Source organism: Nerophis lumbriciformis, linkage group LG20 (assembly GCF_033978685.3).
Source record: "Nerophis lumbriciformis linkage group LG20, RoL_Nlum_v2.1, whole genome shotgun sequence".
In the NCBI taxonomy this organism is placed as follows: domain Eukaryota; kingdom Metazoa; phylum Chordata; class Actinopteri; order Syngnathiformes; family Syngnathidae; genus Nerophis; species Nerophis lumbriciformis.
Genome location: NC_084567.2, coordinates 31,167,748 through 31,182,849, shown reverse-complemented (window position 1 = coordinate 31,182,849; position 15,102 = coordinate 31,167,748). Strand labels below are relative to the sequence as shown.

At 41.8% G+C, this 15,102-nt stretch overlaps 1 protein-coding gene across 2 annotated transcripts in view; it reads left to right on the top strand.

The window, feature by feature from the left end:
* The window catches only part of c6.2 (complement component 6, duplicate 2), an 84,704-nt gene that overhangs the window by 42,995 nt on the left and 26,607 nt on the right, over positions 1–15,102 (top strand). For both annotated transcript variants that reach the window (XM_072915341.1, XM_072915340.1), the window contains 4 exons: positions 3,172–3,313; positions 6,842–6,980; positions 7,265–7,441; positions 10,553–10,796. In XM_072915341.1, coding sequence (XP_072771442.1) covers positions 3,172–3,313; positions 6,842–6,980; positions 7,265–7,441; positions 10,553–10,796 — 702 coding nt within the window. The remainder of the gene's footprint in view (positions 1–3,171; positions 3,314–6,841; positions 6,981–7,264; positions 7,442–10,552; positions 10,797–15,102) is intronic.

Below are 15,102 nucleotides of genomic sequence, written 5' to 3'. Positions count from 1 at the left end.
CTGCCGTCATGGCAACAGAAACAAACTAAACTCAAGGTGCTGAAAACACGTGACACAACATAAACAAACTCTGATCCGGGCAGCGGATCGTAACAGTACCCCCCCCTTAAAGGACAGATTCCAGATGTCCCTTGACACTAAATAAAACTAGAACCCAACAAACAATAAACAGTTCGAGAGTCAAGGGAGGGTGGAGGGAGGATTTGGTGGTGGGTCGCCAGGCCACGTGTCCCCGAATCCACCGGGGAAGAGTCAGGTGGCGGCGGCGAGTGGAATGCCGCTGCCGCAGGCGAGGCGGGCGACCACGGAAAGGCCACATTCGTGGCTGCCGAGAAGGTGGGCGTGAGTGGCGCCAGAAGTTCAGCAGCCGGAGAGTTCTACGACTACGTCTCGGGTGTCGCTGCTGTTTGCGCCACTGGCGTCCATAAACAAACCTCCGAGAGCGCCGCTTGCGCAGCCAGACCACTCGAGGTCGCTGAGACGAAGACGAGGAGAGAGCAGACGTCGCCGTGGAAACAGGAGGAGCCGACGTCGCCGTGGAAGCAGGAGGAGCCGACGTCGCCGTGGAGGCAGGAGGAGCCGACGTCGCCGTGGAGGTAGGAGGAGCCGTCGTCGCCGTGGAGGCAGGAGGAGACGTCGTCGACGTGGAAGCAGGTGCAGGTTCTGGTACCAGCCGTGGAGCAGGTGCAGGTTCTGGTACCAGCCGTGGAGCCGGCGCTGGTGTGGGTACCAGCCGTGGAGCCGGCGCTGGTGTGGGTACCAGCCGTGGAGCCGGCGCTGGTGTGGGTACCAGCCTTGGAGCCGGCGCTGGTGTGGGTACCAGCCGTGGAGCCGGCGCTGGTGTGGGTACCAGCCGTGGAGCCGGCGCTGGTGTGGGAACCAGCCGTGGAGCCGGCGCTGGTGTGGGAACCAGCCTTGGAGCCGGCGCTGGTGTGGGAACCAGCCTTGGAGCCGGGACAGGGGTTGGTCTTGGAGTCGGTGCTGGTGTGAGAACCAGCCTTGGAGCCGGCGCTGGTGTGAGAACCAGCCTTGGAGCCGGCGCTGGTGTGAGAACCAGCCTTGGAGCCGGCGCTGGTGTGGGAACCAGCCTTGGAGCCGGCGCTGGTGTGGGAACCAGCCTTGGAGCCGGCGCTGGTGTGGGAACCAGCCGAGGAACTTGGCATGGTGGAGCTTGGCGTGGTGGAGGTACTGGAGACGAAGCTTGGTGTGTCAGCCGAGGTGCAGGAACAGGTGCTAGCCGAGGTGCAGCTGGAGGTGGCCTAGCTGGCGGTTGTGGCTTAGCAGGACGAAGGACTGGTGGCGGTGGCCGTGCAGGAGGTTGCGGTTTAGCACGCCGGAAGACTGGTGGCGGTGGCCTTGCAGGAGGTTGCGGTTTAGCACGCCGAAAGACTGGTGGCGGTGGCCGTGCAGGGGGTTGCGGCTTAGCACGCCGAAAGACTGGTGGCGGTGGCCGTGCAGGGGGTTGCGGCTTAGCATGCCGAAAAACTGGTAGCGGTGGCCGTGCAGGGGGTTGCGGCTTAGCACGTCGAAAGACTGGTGGCGGTGGCCGTGCAGGGGGTTGCGGCTTAGCACGCCGAAAGACTGGTGGCGGTGGCCGTGCAGGAGGTTGCGACTTAGCACGCCGAAGTTGTGCCACCGCACTAGCACAGTTCCCAGTACTAGCCCCCCCCTCAAGACGCGGATACCAGACGCGCTCTTTGCGGTTTGGAACCGTCTTCAAGGGTGGGTGGGGGGAGGTATGGAGGGGGGTATATTCTTCAAATTGTCCAAATTGACTATTATCATCCCCCACTTGAGATTGGGTGGGAGCACAGGGGGGAAAAATATGTGCAGTGGGCGGAGCAATAGTCACTGGGGGCGGAACCAAAGTCACTGGAGGTGGAGTCTGAAAATCAGAATGTGACTGACTAGACTTACACTTAATAAAAATGTCCTGATAATGTCTTATCTTACAATGAAAGTCATTTGGTATTGACTGACAGAAAGACTTAGAAGATGGAAAAAAAAAATCTTGTTCAATGATGTCATCAGAAGTGGGCGGAGTTACCTCTTCGGGAGGCGCCAATGACATGACATTACTGTTGCAACTGTCCATGTGACTTACAGCCCAATCGGAGAACTTTTTGGCGAAGTGGTCGATGGGGTTGCCAAACATCTGAGGAGGGGGAGTTTGGGCTGAATGTAGCTTGCTTCGGTCCGGGGGAGGAGTTTGCAGGAGCGGCGCGTCTTGGCAGCGAGGGAAAGACCTCCTGGCCGGCTTCCGTCTTTGACGGCGCGCACGGTACTGCGGTTTAGCGGCGATGTCTTCCGACCAGAGGGAATCGATGGGGATAAGAGAGCCTCCAGGTCCCCACATGAGATTCGACCTCTCCTCCGTCGAATAGCGAAGCGTCTCGGCTTCCATCGCTCGCAACACCATGAGCGTACCTTCGTCCAACTCCTCGTTAGCCAGTGCGGGAGAATTGTTTTCTGCTGGCTTCGTACTGTGAACGACTTGGTCGCATAGTGATGCGGGTGTGGTTCTCCCAAGGATGCAGACGGCTTCGGACACAGCTTGCAGGTAGGAAAATGATTTATTGAAAATATAAATCGTACGGGGATCAAACAAAAGACGTGCAAATAGCAAAAGGCAAAAACAAAAGGACTAGCGTGGGAGCTAGCAGGAAAAAATAGCATAGCATGAAATCTAAGTTGTCGTTATCAGTTGTATGGGAACAAACTACGAAGCCAGACAGAGTGAGGCCAGAGCAAAGACTAAATAGCCCTCTGATTAGCGCCCGGGCAACAGGTGCGCGTCCCGAACACTAACCAGAGGCAGGTGCACACAATCTGCCGTCATGGCAACAGAAACAAACTAAACTCAAGGTGCTGAAAACACGTGACACAACATAAACAAACTCTGATCCGGGCAGCGGATCGTAACACTTATGTGTCTTGTACATGTTAAAGAATGGACAATAATAAAGCATCCTGAATCCTGAATTCTTGTTTTTTTTCAAATGCCGTACAATAATTTTTACTCATCTGTTCCCATGCATAATGAGTATTTATGTTGTTGCAGCATCATCAACATCTTCATAAACTGAACCAGAATCATTAATTCTTAGGACATAACACATTGCTATTATTTATCTAGACACGCCCATTTTAAGTCGTTATTTTCTTCTTCAGGACGCTGCCTCAACGCCACGCTTTTGTGCAACAAACAGAACGACTGTGAAGATAACTCTGACGAGAGGGACTGCGGCGACTTCAAAGTCGTGTGTCCGGCCGAGAAGAGAGTGGCTCCTGGGGCGGACCTGGTGGGAAATGGGTAAGCCAAAGAAATAGAAATTGTTCTGCGTTGTGCCTTCCGAGTTTATACATGAAATCCCTTTGTATTAGGAGTCACCTTTTGAAAAAAAAGTATTTAAACAGGTCGAATATTTCTAATGACAATGGATTAACAAGATTTGTATCAATCAATCATTTAATCAAAGTTTATTTATATAGCCCTTAATCACAAGTGTCTCAAAGGGCTGCACAAGCCACAACGACATCCTTGTAGACATTTTTGGGACACAAATCAGTGGTCCATTTAAGAAATTGGATGCAAAAATTGTAAAATGTGACAATATCTGAGTTTAGCCTTACATGTACAGTATATATATATATATATATATATATAGCATATGTGTTCAGCATATGTGCTCAAAATAAAGGTGATTAACCTGCGTGCATAAAGGATTAATGCAATATTTTTTTGTGATTAATCACATGAGTTAACTTATTATTTTTGACAGCCACATATACTGTATATATATATATATATATATATATATATATATATATATATATATATATATATATAAACGTTAGGTCAGGAAAAAACACAGAGGCTATTTCATCCCTACAAAACTGTTTTGCAGGCTTGTAGGGAAAAATCCCCAAAGGAGCAGAGAAACCTGTGAAACAGGCTTGTAGGGATGAAATAGCCTCTGTGTTTTTTCCTGACCTAACGTATACCGCTATACCCCGGTATTGAGCACTGTATAACAGATAAACCACATAAACCTCGACTATATATATATATATATATACTGTCGCGATCAAAAGTTTACATACTCTTGTAAAGAACATAATGCCATGGCTGTCTTGAGTTTCCAATAATTTCTACAACTTTTATTTTTTTGTGATAGAGTGATTGGAGCACATACTTGTTGGTCACAAAAAACATTCATGAAAGTTTGGTTCTTTTGTGAATTTATTATGGGTCTACTGAAAATGTGACCAAATGTGCTGGGTCAAAAGTATACATACAGCAATGTTAATATTTGCTTACATGTCCCTTGGTTTCACTGCAATAAGACGCTTTTGGTAGCCATCCACAAGCTTCTGGTTGAATTTTTGACCACTTCTCTTGACAAAATTGGTGCAGTTCAGCTCAATTTGTTGGTTTTCTGACATGGACTTGTTTCTTCAGCATTGTCCACACGTTTAAGTCAGGATTTTGGGAAGGCCATTCTAAAACCTTAATTCTAGCCTGATTTAGCCATTCCTTTACCACTTTTGACATGTGTTTGGGGTCATTGTCCTGTTGGAACACCAAACTGCACCCAAGATGATGATTTTAGGTTGTCCTGAAGAATTTGGAGGTAAACCTCCCTTTTCATTGTCCCATTTACTCTCTGTAAAGCACCAGTTCCATTGGCAGCAAAACAGGCCCAGAGCATGATACTACCACCACCATGCTTGACAGTGGGAATGGTGTTCCTGGGATTAAAGGCCTCTCCTTTTCTCCTCCATTGTATTGTGGCCAAACAGTTCCATTTTTGTTTCATCTGACCACAGAACTTTTCTTCAAAAAGTCTTATCTGTGTCCATGTGATGTCAGATGAAACAAAAAATTAGCAGTTTGGCCACAATACCCAGCAATATGTTTGGTCTGCTTTGTACACTCTTGGCATTCTCTCGATGAGCTTCAAGATGTAGTCACCTGAATAGGTTTTCCAACAGTCTGGAAGGAGTTAGCTCATCGAGAGAATGCCAAAAGTGTGCAAAGCCGCAATATTTTGAAGAAATTAGAATATAAAACATGTTTTCAGTTATTTCACCTGTTTTTGTTAAGTACATAACTCCAACATGTGTTCATTCATAGTTTTGATGCCTTCAGTGACAATCTTCAATGTAAATAGTCATAAAAATAAAGAATACACATTGAATGAGAAGGTGTGTCCAAACTTTTGCCTGTAGTATGTATATACTATATGTATATATATATATATATATATTTTTTTTTTTAATATATATTTATATTTATATACAGTGTTGGGACTAACGCGTTACAAAGTAACACGTTACTGTAACGCCGTTAGTTTCGGCGGTAACTAGTAATCTAACGCGTTATTTTTTATATTCAGTAACTCAGTTACCGTTACTACATGATGCGTTACTGCGTTATTTTACGTTATTTTTCATGTAGTATCGGATAGAAACAGAAGATCTGAGTGTGTTTTATTGCAGTGGTGGAAAAGAAAAGGCGTGCTTTGTGTGGGTGGGGGCGGGGGAGACTACCAGACCGCAGTTGAGGAGCGCAAGGGAGACGTTCCTCCAGGGCCTATGTACGTCTTCGGGGCTAACAACCTTCACTTTACCCGGCAGTGGATCTTTACAGCTGAGGGTGAATGACAAGACCGGCGGTTTGTTGCAACTTTGTGACTTTATTGGACGCAGCCATCCACCAAGCTAGAGCACCTGCACGCACTCACTGTCGCCGCTCGCTCACCTCTCTCGCCCACTCACTCACTGACGTCACTCACCTCACACGCTGTCATATCTTAAAGGGCCACACACACACACACACACACACACACACACACACACACACACACACACACACACACACACACACACACACACACACACACACACACACACACACACACATACGCGACTCTCATAACAACTAACAAGACATCATGGCAAAGCCAGAAGTCGAGTTTTTTTTAACATGGAGACATTCTCAATACTTTTCTTTTGTCGAGCACAAAGAAAATAACATTTTAGTTAAATGTAAGTTGTGTCTTGGATCAAAGAGCCTATCTACTTAAAGTTAAAGTTAAAGTGCCATTATGTCGCAGCTATTTAAAATAGTTTTGTCAATTTGTTCTGGCCTGAAATAAATTGGCCCTTTGAAACATATCTTTGTCTTTGTGTGTTGTAAGTAGACCACATTGCTTAGCAGAGTTCAGTGATGCAAATGCATGTCAAGTTGATCAACAGATTGTATTATTCTCCAGTGCAATAACAGTACTGAAATGAAGGCTAAAAGGGCATTAATGGGAGCCTTAAAAAAAAAGGGGAAAAAATAAGTAACTAAATAGTTACTTTTCACAGTAACGCATTACTTTTTGGTGTAAGTAACTGAGTTAGTAACTGAGTTACTTTTGAAATAAAGTAATTAGTAACTGTAACTAGTTACTGGTTTTCAGTAACTAACCCAACACTGTTTATATATATATATATATATATATATGTACTGAAAAAAAAAAAAAATATATATATATATATATATATATATATATATATTTATATATTTATATATATATATATATATATATATATATATATATATATATATATATATATATATATATATATGTACTGGAAAAAAAAAAAAAAAAAAAAAAAAATATATATATATATATATATATATATATATATACTGAAAAAAACATTGTATCCCCTGGACAAATGTAATTAATGATATAATTGATACTGAAATCTTCAACAATAAATCAATCTTACATTAAAATTAAAAATTGGGACATGTTATACATTTAACTTGCATATTTTTTTTTAGGTTTGATGCACTGGCAAATGAGCCAAGGGGGGCGGTCCTGAACAATATGTTTATGGGCGAAAATTGCATCATCAGGAGGCCTCAGAGTACACTTCTCTACCATCGGATACCTCATAACTTTGAGAGCTTTGATATCAAGGTAAAGTTTACATGAAATCCTTCTCCAATATGTATTTTCTTCAGCACACTGAAGGGGAGTCAAACAGTTTTTAGACAGTTTTTGATACCTATTACTATTTTTAGTATGTTTTCGAACTATTTGGTTAGTCACTTAACGATGTACATGATTGTAGACATTGACCATCAGATTGTTTCAGTGCTGCGTTGTTACATAATAAACACTTAATGATATGTTTGCTAATCTCACAAGAAATGTATCAGGTGAGTATACTGTATATGTTAGTTTCTGTTGTGGTTGCAAAGGTTGGCATGCTGGAAGATTTCAGCACAGATCCTAAGCCACTCCACACTGAGTCCATTAAAGTGAAGACCTCTACTTCCCATGAAGACAATGAACTCGCCAGGAGATATGGCTTCTTCTGGATATTTAGGCTGAAGATGACATCATACAAGGCTGCGTTTGAAGCCTCAAAGAAAATGGTGAGTTAGCACAAAAAAAAAAGGTATGATAACGCACTATTGACCTCCCTAACTGCACCTTATCTTAAACCAGGGGGTCGGCAACCCAAAATGTTGAAAGAGCCATATTGGAACAAAAATACCCGCAAAAAAAATATCTGGAGCCGCAAAATATTAAAAGCCTTATATAAGTGTTATAATGAAAGCAACACATGATGTATATATTAGCTATATTAGCTCACTATCAAAGGCTGACGCAAATCTTCGTTGACAGAAATGTTGTATTTTAATATTTATTCTACACACTTTTGCAACATTGGAAATCATTAGTAAAATGGAGGCTTCTAACAGGATGAGATAACTTCTGGAAATGACTGGCTTAGAATGGTCAAAGGTATAGATGTGTGTGTCCAAGTTTAAGGAAACGGCGGGCTGTCTTCTATTAATGGATTTATTACGATCTTTGCCAGCTGGGTAACGTTTGCTGTGGTCTGGAACAACATGGCGCACAAACAACTATGAGAAATGCAGCCAATATTACATACAGATAATGTGTCATGAGACATGCAAAACATAAATTAAATACACAGAGGACATAAGAAAAGGAAATTAAATGAGCTCAAATATACCTACTGTCATGTCTGTGTGATCATGTTTTTGTTTTGGTCATGTTCGGTTTTGTTTTTGGACTTTTTACTGTCATGACTTGGTCCTGGGGTTTAGTTTTTCTCGAAGGCAACGGAAAGTTGGCTCGGGCGAGACGGGAATGAAGGTACATTTTTATTTAAACACTATAAATACAAAACAAGGAAGTAAACAAAAGGCGCGCACAATGGCGGAGAACAAACTATGAAACCAAACACTTGCACAAAGGCAAAAACTATGAACAACAAAAAACACTAACTGTGGCAATAATAAACAAAACTTACTTGGCATGGACAAAAAGGAGCAGCGTGAACGATGGACATGAAAAAAGAGTCAGAAATGTGCAGAGCATAAATGTGGGGATGTCGTCAGAACGACAAACTGAAAACAATGAACTTAAATACTATAGACATGATTAACGAAAACAGGTGCGTGACTCAAAATGTGAAACAGGTGCGTGACGTGACAGGTGAAAACTAATGGTTGCTATGGTGACAAAACAAAAGTGCACAAAAAGTCCAAAAACAAAACCGAACATGACCAAAACAAAAACATGATCACACAGACATGACACCTACAAACGAGACATAATGATGCAATATGTACATACAGCTAGCCTAAATAGCGTGTTGGCATCGATTAGTTTGCAGTCATGGATTGACCAAGTATGCCTGATAAGCACTCCAGCAAATCAATAAAATTAACAAAGCTCACCTTGTGACGCACAGCATAAAACGTTTGGTGGACAAAATTAGACAAATAAAACACATCTTTCTGTGGCAGCATCGGAGAAAGTTGTACATGTAAATAAACTACGATGTATTCAAGGATCGCTGAAATTAGTAGGACAAAACGGTGCTTGCCAATCAGTTAAGCATGTATAACTTAAACAGTGGGATTTCTTACAATTAGGAAGGTTTGTGTCATGTTTGTTCTCCTGCAGAAAATATATTAAAACAAACTTTTTTTTTTTCTTCATCTTTTTCCATTTTCAAACATCTCTGAAAGATGTCCAGGGAGCCACTACGGCGGCGCTAAAGAGCCGCACGCGACTCTACAGCCGAGGGTTGCTGACCCCCATCTTAAACAAACACCTAACCACTTTTGATAGTAACATATACAAATAATTAAATGATGACAAACTCAAAATCAGTTACTAGGTCATCATCAAGTTTGCTCTAACTAGTACCCTTCGGTATGTAGAATTAACGATCCTTAAGTTTACCGGGTCATATTGATACTTTTTGTGAATGAAAGATGCTGCGTGGTTCAATAAATGCTAAGTTATCTGAACAAAACATCAACATCTCCGCTTTGTATTATTGGTGACGAAGCAAGTTAGTGTCACTGGGAGACAAAAATCGCCTTTGGGCTGTACATTTTTGGCACCCCTGCTATACAAAACCCAAAACCAGTGAAGTTGGCATGTTGCGTAAATCGTAAATAAAAACAGAATAAAATGATTTGCAAATCCTTTTCAACCATCCGGATTGTTATAGGCGCAAAGTTCAAAAAGCCAGCATTTGTGATGGTATGGGGGTGTATTAGTGCCCAAGGCATGGGTAACTTACACATCTGTGAAGGAAACATTAATGCTGAAAGGTACATACAGGTTTTGGAGCAAAATATGTTGCCATCCAAGCAACGTTATCATGGACGCCCCTGCTTATTTCAGCAAGACAATGCCAAGCCACGTGTTATAACAGCGTGGCTTCATAGTAAAAGAGTGCGGGTACTAGACTGGCCTGCCTGTAGTCCAGACCTGTCTCCCATTGAAAATGTGTGGCGCATTATGAAGCCTAAAATACCACAAAGGAGACCCCGGACTGTTGAACAATGGGAAAGAATTCCACCTGAAAAGCTTCAAAAATTGGTCTCCTCAGTTCCCAAACATTTACTGAGTATTGTTAAAAGGAAAGGCCATGTAACACAGTGGTAAAATTGCCCCTGTGCCAACTTTCTTGCAATGTGTTGCTGCCATTAAATTCTAAGTTTGCCAAAAAAAATTAAGTTTCTCAGTTCGAACGTTAAATATCTTGTCTTTGTAGTCTATTCAATTGAATATAAGTTGATAAGGATTTGCAAATCATTGTATTCGGTTTTTATTTACAATTTACACATCGTGCCAACTTCACTGGTTTTGGGTTTTGTATATGCGGGTATAGGCTCCAGTTCTGTAGTTGGCTCACACCAAGAGGGGGCGGCAAATCGAGGCTGGCGATTGAAGTTAGTTAGTAATCTATGGATTTCTAACTGATATAATATGATAAGACTGACAGATTTATTTTTAGGGGCAAAAACTACATTGAGAAAACGTGTAGATTAAATTTCAGTTGTTTTTAAAGAATAACAAAGTTCAGACTGCTCATATCTCAAAATACTCGTAATTTTAGGTACTGTGGTACAAGGATTTTTACAGTAGATATGGGATCAAATGATAATGGAAAAATAATGTGTTATAATAATGTTTCATATTTTCCTCTTCAGGACTCCTTATTTTTGCGGGTGCACCAGGTACTCCCTGTGTCCACATTTAAGGTGCGAGACCCAAGCGATTTGGTCTTGTCCGGACCTTTTCTCCAGTTCCTCCACGCTCTTCCGCTGGAATACAACTTCGCCCTTTACAGGGACATCTTTCAGCGCTTCGGAACACACTACTACAGTTCCGGGACACTGGGGGGTCACTACGACTTGCTCTACCAGTACAACCGAGAAGAGCTCACCAGTTCAGGTAAAAACTTTTTCTCAGTTTATTTGTCACACAGTTTAACAACAAAGCATTTAATGCTGTGCTAAAAGAACATAGACCTTAGCCAAGGCTAACACAAGGAGTTTGTATTTTTTTTATTGTATTTTATTCTTTTATTTATGGACAATAGGCCATTTTCTACCCAAAATTCGGGAACTTTAGGTTCCTGCAACCCTTGTTCCTGGAACTGTAGGGTACTGTTGTGTGGTTTGTGTTTCCACCGCATATCCCAGTTCAGGAAAGTTTATATACATAAAGCTGATGACGTCTGGATGAATGGTAGAGTATATTTCTACTTTGATGCCATGTAAATAAACAGACAATATTCGTTTCGATTTCTTTTACTAAAGCGTAAAAAAATAAAATACAAAGTGATAATATATAAAACGGTATTATTTTGAAAGTGTAGTGCAACTAATTGTACATAAAAAGTCAGTCTTTTGACCAACTGTGTCCAAAAGTCAGAAAATTGTCCCCTCAGTAAATGATTAATTAAACAGGGTCTGGCAAGTAATTACAGTCCATTTCAGGTGTTTATAACAGTACATAAGTAACAAATGTCAACACAAACACAAGATTTAGCATTAGTTTAGCATTGGGTTCATTCGGTTTGAGACCAAAACGTACACAAAATTCCGTGTCGCTAGCCACTGTAGCAGCATGTAAAAAAGTAAAATAGATAATATTTGTTGTGATTTGCCTTTGTTCCATATTGTTCGGGTGTCAGGTTCAAACACTGATGACAAGACAAGAAGCAAGGAATTAAACAGAGACAGAATTACATTTGGCTCAATTTGAGGAGAGTCGCCTGGACACTTTGCACGCCTCCTTCTTTTATTTGGACCTTCCCTGACCACATGGCCAGAGCTGTTTCCAAGGGACGAGGGTCATAAACAGCTTACAGAAAAGGTCGGTTCAAAAAAGAGGTCGTAAAAGAGTTGAAAAAAGAGGTTCAAAAAGAGATCGTCTGGAACTTGGGCAGATACTGCCTTCTCTATATCTTTCTGTTGATTACAATACATGAAAGAAAACAGAAACCCATGTTGCTTTCCATCCTACACAGTGGAGTTTTACAAGCCTTCTTGGTAGGTTCAAAGACATGTTTTTGCTTCTTGCTGGGAACTCATTGAAACACAAAGTTTTTGTGATAACTTAGATAAAATTATTCTAACATCGGGCTTCCCCTTTAAAAGGGCGTAGTCCTCCCAAGTTCCTTTGTTTTCGCGACTATCTGGATCGAGGGAAAACTAGTTTAACAATTTCTTCTGCAAACGGAGTAAGTAGAAGCATTATCAATACCATATGCCAAAAATAAAATACAAAGTGATAATATATAAAACGGTACTATTTTCAAAGTGTAGTGCACCTAATTGTACATAAAAAGTCAGTCTTTTGACCAACTTTGTCCAAAAGTCAGAAAATTGTCCCCTCAGTAAATGATTAATTCATCAGGGTCTGGCAAGTCATTACAGTCCATTTTAGGTGTATATAACAGTACATAAGTAACAAATGTCAACACAAACACAAGATTTAGCTTTAGTTAGGAATAGGGTAATTCGGTTTGAGACCAAAACCTACACAAATTTGCGTGTCGCTAGCCACTGTAGCAGCATGTAAAAAAGTAAAATGGATAATATTTGTTGTGATTTGCCTTTGTTCCATATTGTTCGGGTGTCAGGTTCAAACACTGATGACAAGACAAGAAGCAAAGAATTAAACAGAGACAGAATTACATTTGGCTCAATTTGAGGAGAGTCGCCTGGACACTGTACCCTTGCGCAGTGTCTCAGCACGCTCTGCCAAAAGATTGCACGCCTCCTTCTTTTATTTGGACCTTCCCTGACCACATGGCCAGAGCTGTTTCCAAGGGACGAGGGTCATAAACAGCTCACAGAAAAGGTCGGTTCAAAAAAGAGGTCGTAAAAGAGTTGAAAAAGGAGGTTCAAAAAGAGATCGTCTGGAACTTGGGCAGATACTGCCTTCTCTATATCTTTCTGTTGATTACAATACATGAAAGAAAACAGAAACCCATGTTGCTTTCCATCCTACACAGTGGAGTTTTACAAGCCTTCTTGGTAGGTTCAAAGACATGTTTTTGCTTCTCGCTGGGAACTCATTGAAAAGCAAAGTTTTTGTGATAACTTAGATAAAATTATTCCAACATCGGGCTTCCCCTTTAAAAGGGCGTAGTCCTCCCAAGTTCCTTTGTTTTCGCGACTATCTGGATCGAGGGAAAACTAGTTTAACAATTTCTTCTGCAAATGGAGTAAGTAGAAGCATTATCAATACCATCTGCCAGAAAGAAATGACCATGCTTGCCTAAAGCTGGTGTGTTCTCTTAAGATGGTCCCACTGTTCACTTGATTTTGTTCATCCTGCTACCCCTCCCAAGCGAAGCTGCTTTGGCTTCAATCCATCGAAACTTAAAGTTAACCTAAGTCCTCAAGCAAAATGGAGTGCCCAAAGAATGACTCACTATGCCAGGGGTCGGCAAGGTATTAGCCTACTATCAGAATGACTATGTGTCGCAGGCTGACGCAAATCTTCGTTGACAAGAATGTTGTATTTTAATTTTTATTCTACACATTTTTGCAACATTGGAAATCATCAGTAAAATGGAGGCTTCTCACAGGATGAGATAACTCCTGGAAATGACTGGCTCAGAATCAATCAATCGATGTTTACTTATGTTCAGATCCCCCATCAGGGCAAGGAAAAACGCAACCCAATGGGACAATTAGAAACCTTGGAGAGGACTGCAGATGCAGGGCGACCGGTGCAATGGACGTCGAGGGGATCTAGCATAATATTGTGAGAGTCCAGTCCATAGAAAGTGATAAGTTTATAATATTTAGCACTGATGGACCTATTATTACAAAAATCTCCTTGATAAGTTTCCCAGGAAGTGGGTCAAGTCAACATGTTGTTTGTTTTATCCCATTTACACGCCGTTGCAATTCCTCTAATGTTATTTAATAGAACTCAGTTGTAGCTGGGATGTGTTGTCTTCAATCTCCTTTCTAATGAGTTCAATTTTCTTATTAAAGAAATTCATAAAGTCGTAAAGAATGGCCGACGATATAGATGTGTGTGTCCTAGTTAGAGGATGAAGTGAATTATATTTATATAGAGTTTTTCTCAAGTGACTCAAAGCGCTTTACATTGTGAAACCCAATATCTAAGTTACATTTAAACCAGTGTGGGTGGGTAAAGTGTCTTGCCCAAGGACACAAAGGCTCGGATGGCTGAAGCGGGGATCGAACCTGCAACCCTGAAGTTGCTGGCCCTATCAATCAATCAATCAATTCCTTTATTGTCATTGTCATAATAACACTTAAGTCATACATGTCAACGAGGTTTTGTTTGAGCTTTGTCTAGCGGAAACTGCATTGATGTGCAGGTTGACCATAGTTTACAGTTTAGCATTGTCAAGAAGATGGCGATAAGAGGGGGGGCGTGGAAGTGGGAACAGTCAGATGTCTAATGGGTGTTACGTCGATGTTGCGGCAATGCAATGTCCAGAGCACAATTATTGAGGTGGTGAAGAGCGAGGTAATAAGATGGTCCGGGGCACGGCCGCTCTACCAACCAAGCTATACCTCCCCAAAATACCGCTCCGAGATAACTTCTGGAAATTACTTTCTCAGAATGGCCAAAGGTATAGATGTGTGTGTCCAAGTTTAAAGGGGAACATTATCACAATTTCAGAATTGTTAAAACCATTAAAAATCAGTTCCCAGTGGCTTATTATATTTTTCAAAGTTTTTTTCAAAATTTTACCCATCACGCAATATCCCTAAAAAAAGCTTCAAAGTGCCTGATTTTAACCATCGTTATAAACACCCGTCCATTTTCCTGTGACGTCACATAGTGATGCCAACACAAACAAACATGGCGGAAAGAACAACAAGCTATAGCGACATTAGCTCGGATTCAGACTCGGATTTCAGCGGCTTAAGCGATTCAACAGATTACGCATGTATTGAAACAGATGGTTGTAGTGTGGAGGCAGGTAGCGAAAACGAAATTGAAGAAGAAACTGAAGCTATTGAGCCATATCGGTTTGAACCGTATGCAAGCGAAACCGACGAAAACGACACGGCAGCCAGCGACACGGGAGAAAGCGAGGACGAATTCGGCGATCGCCTTCTAACCAACGATTGGTATGTGTTTGTTTGGCATTAAAGGAAACTAACAACTATGAACTAGGTTTACAGCATATGAAATACATTTGGCAACAACATGCACTTTGAGAGTGCAGACAGCCCAGTTTTCATCAATTAATATA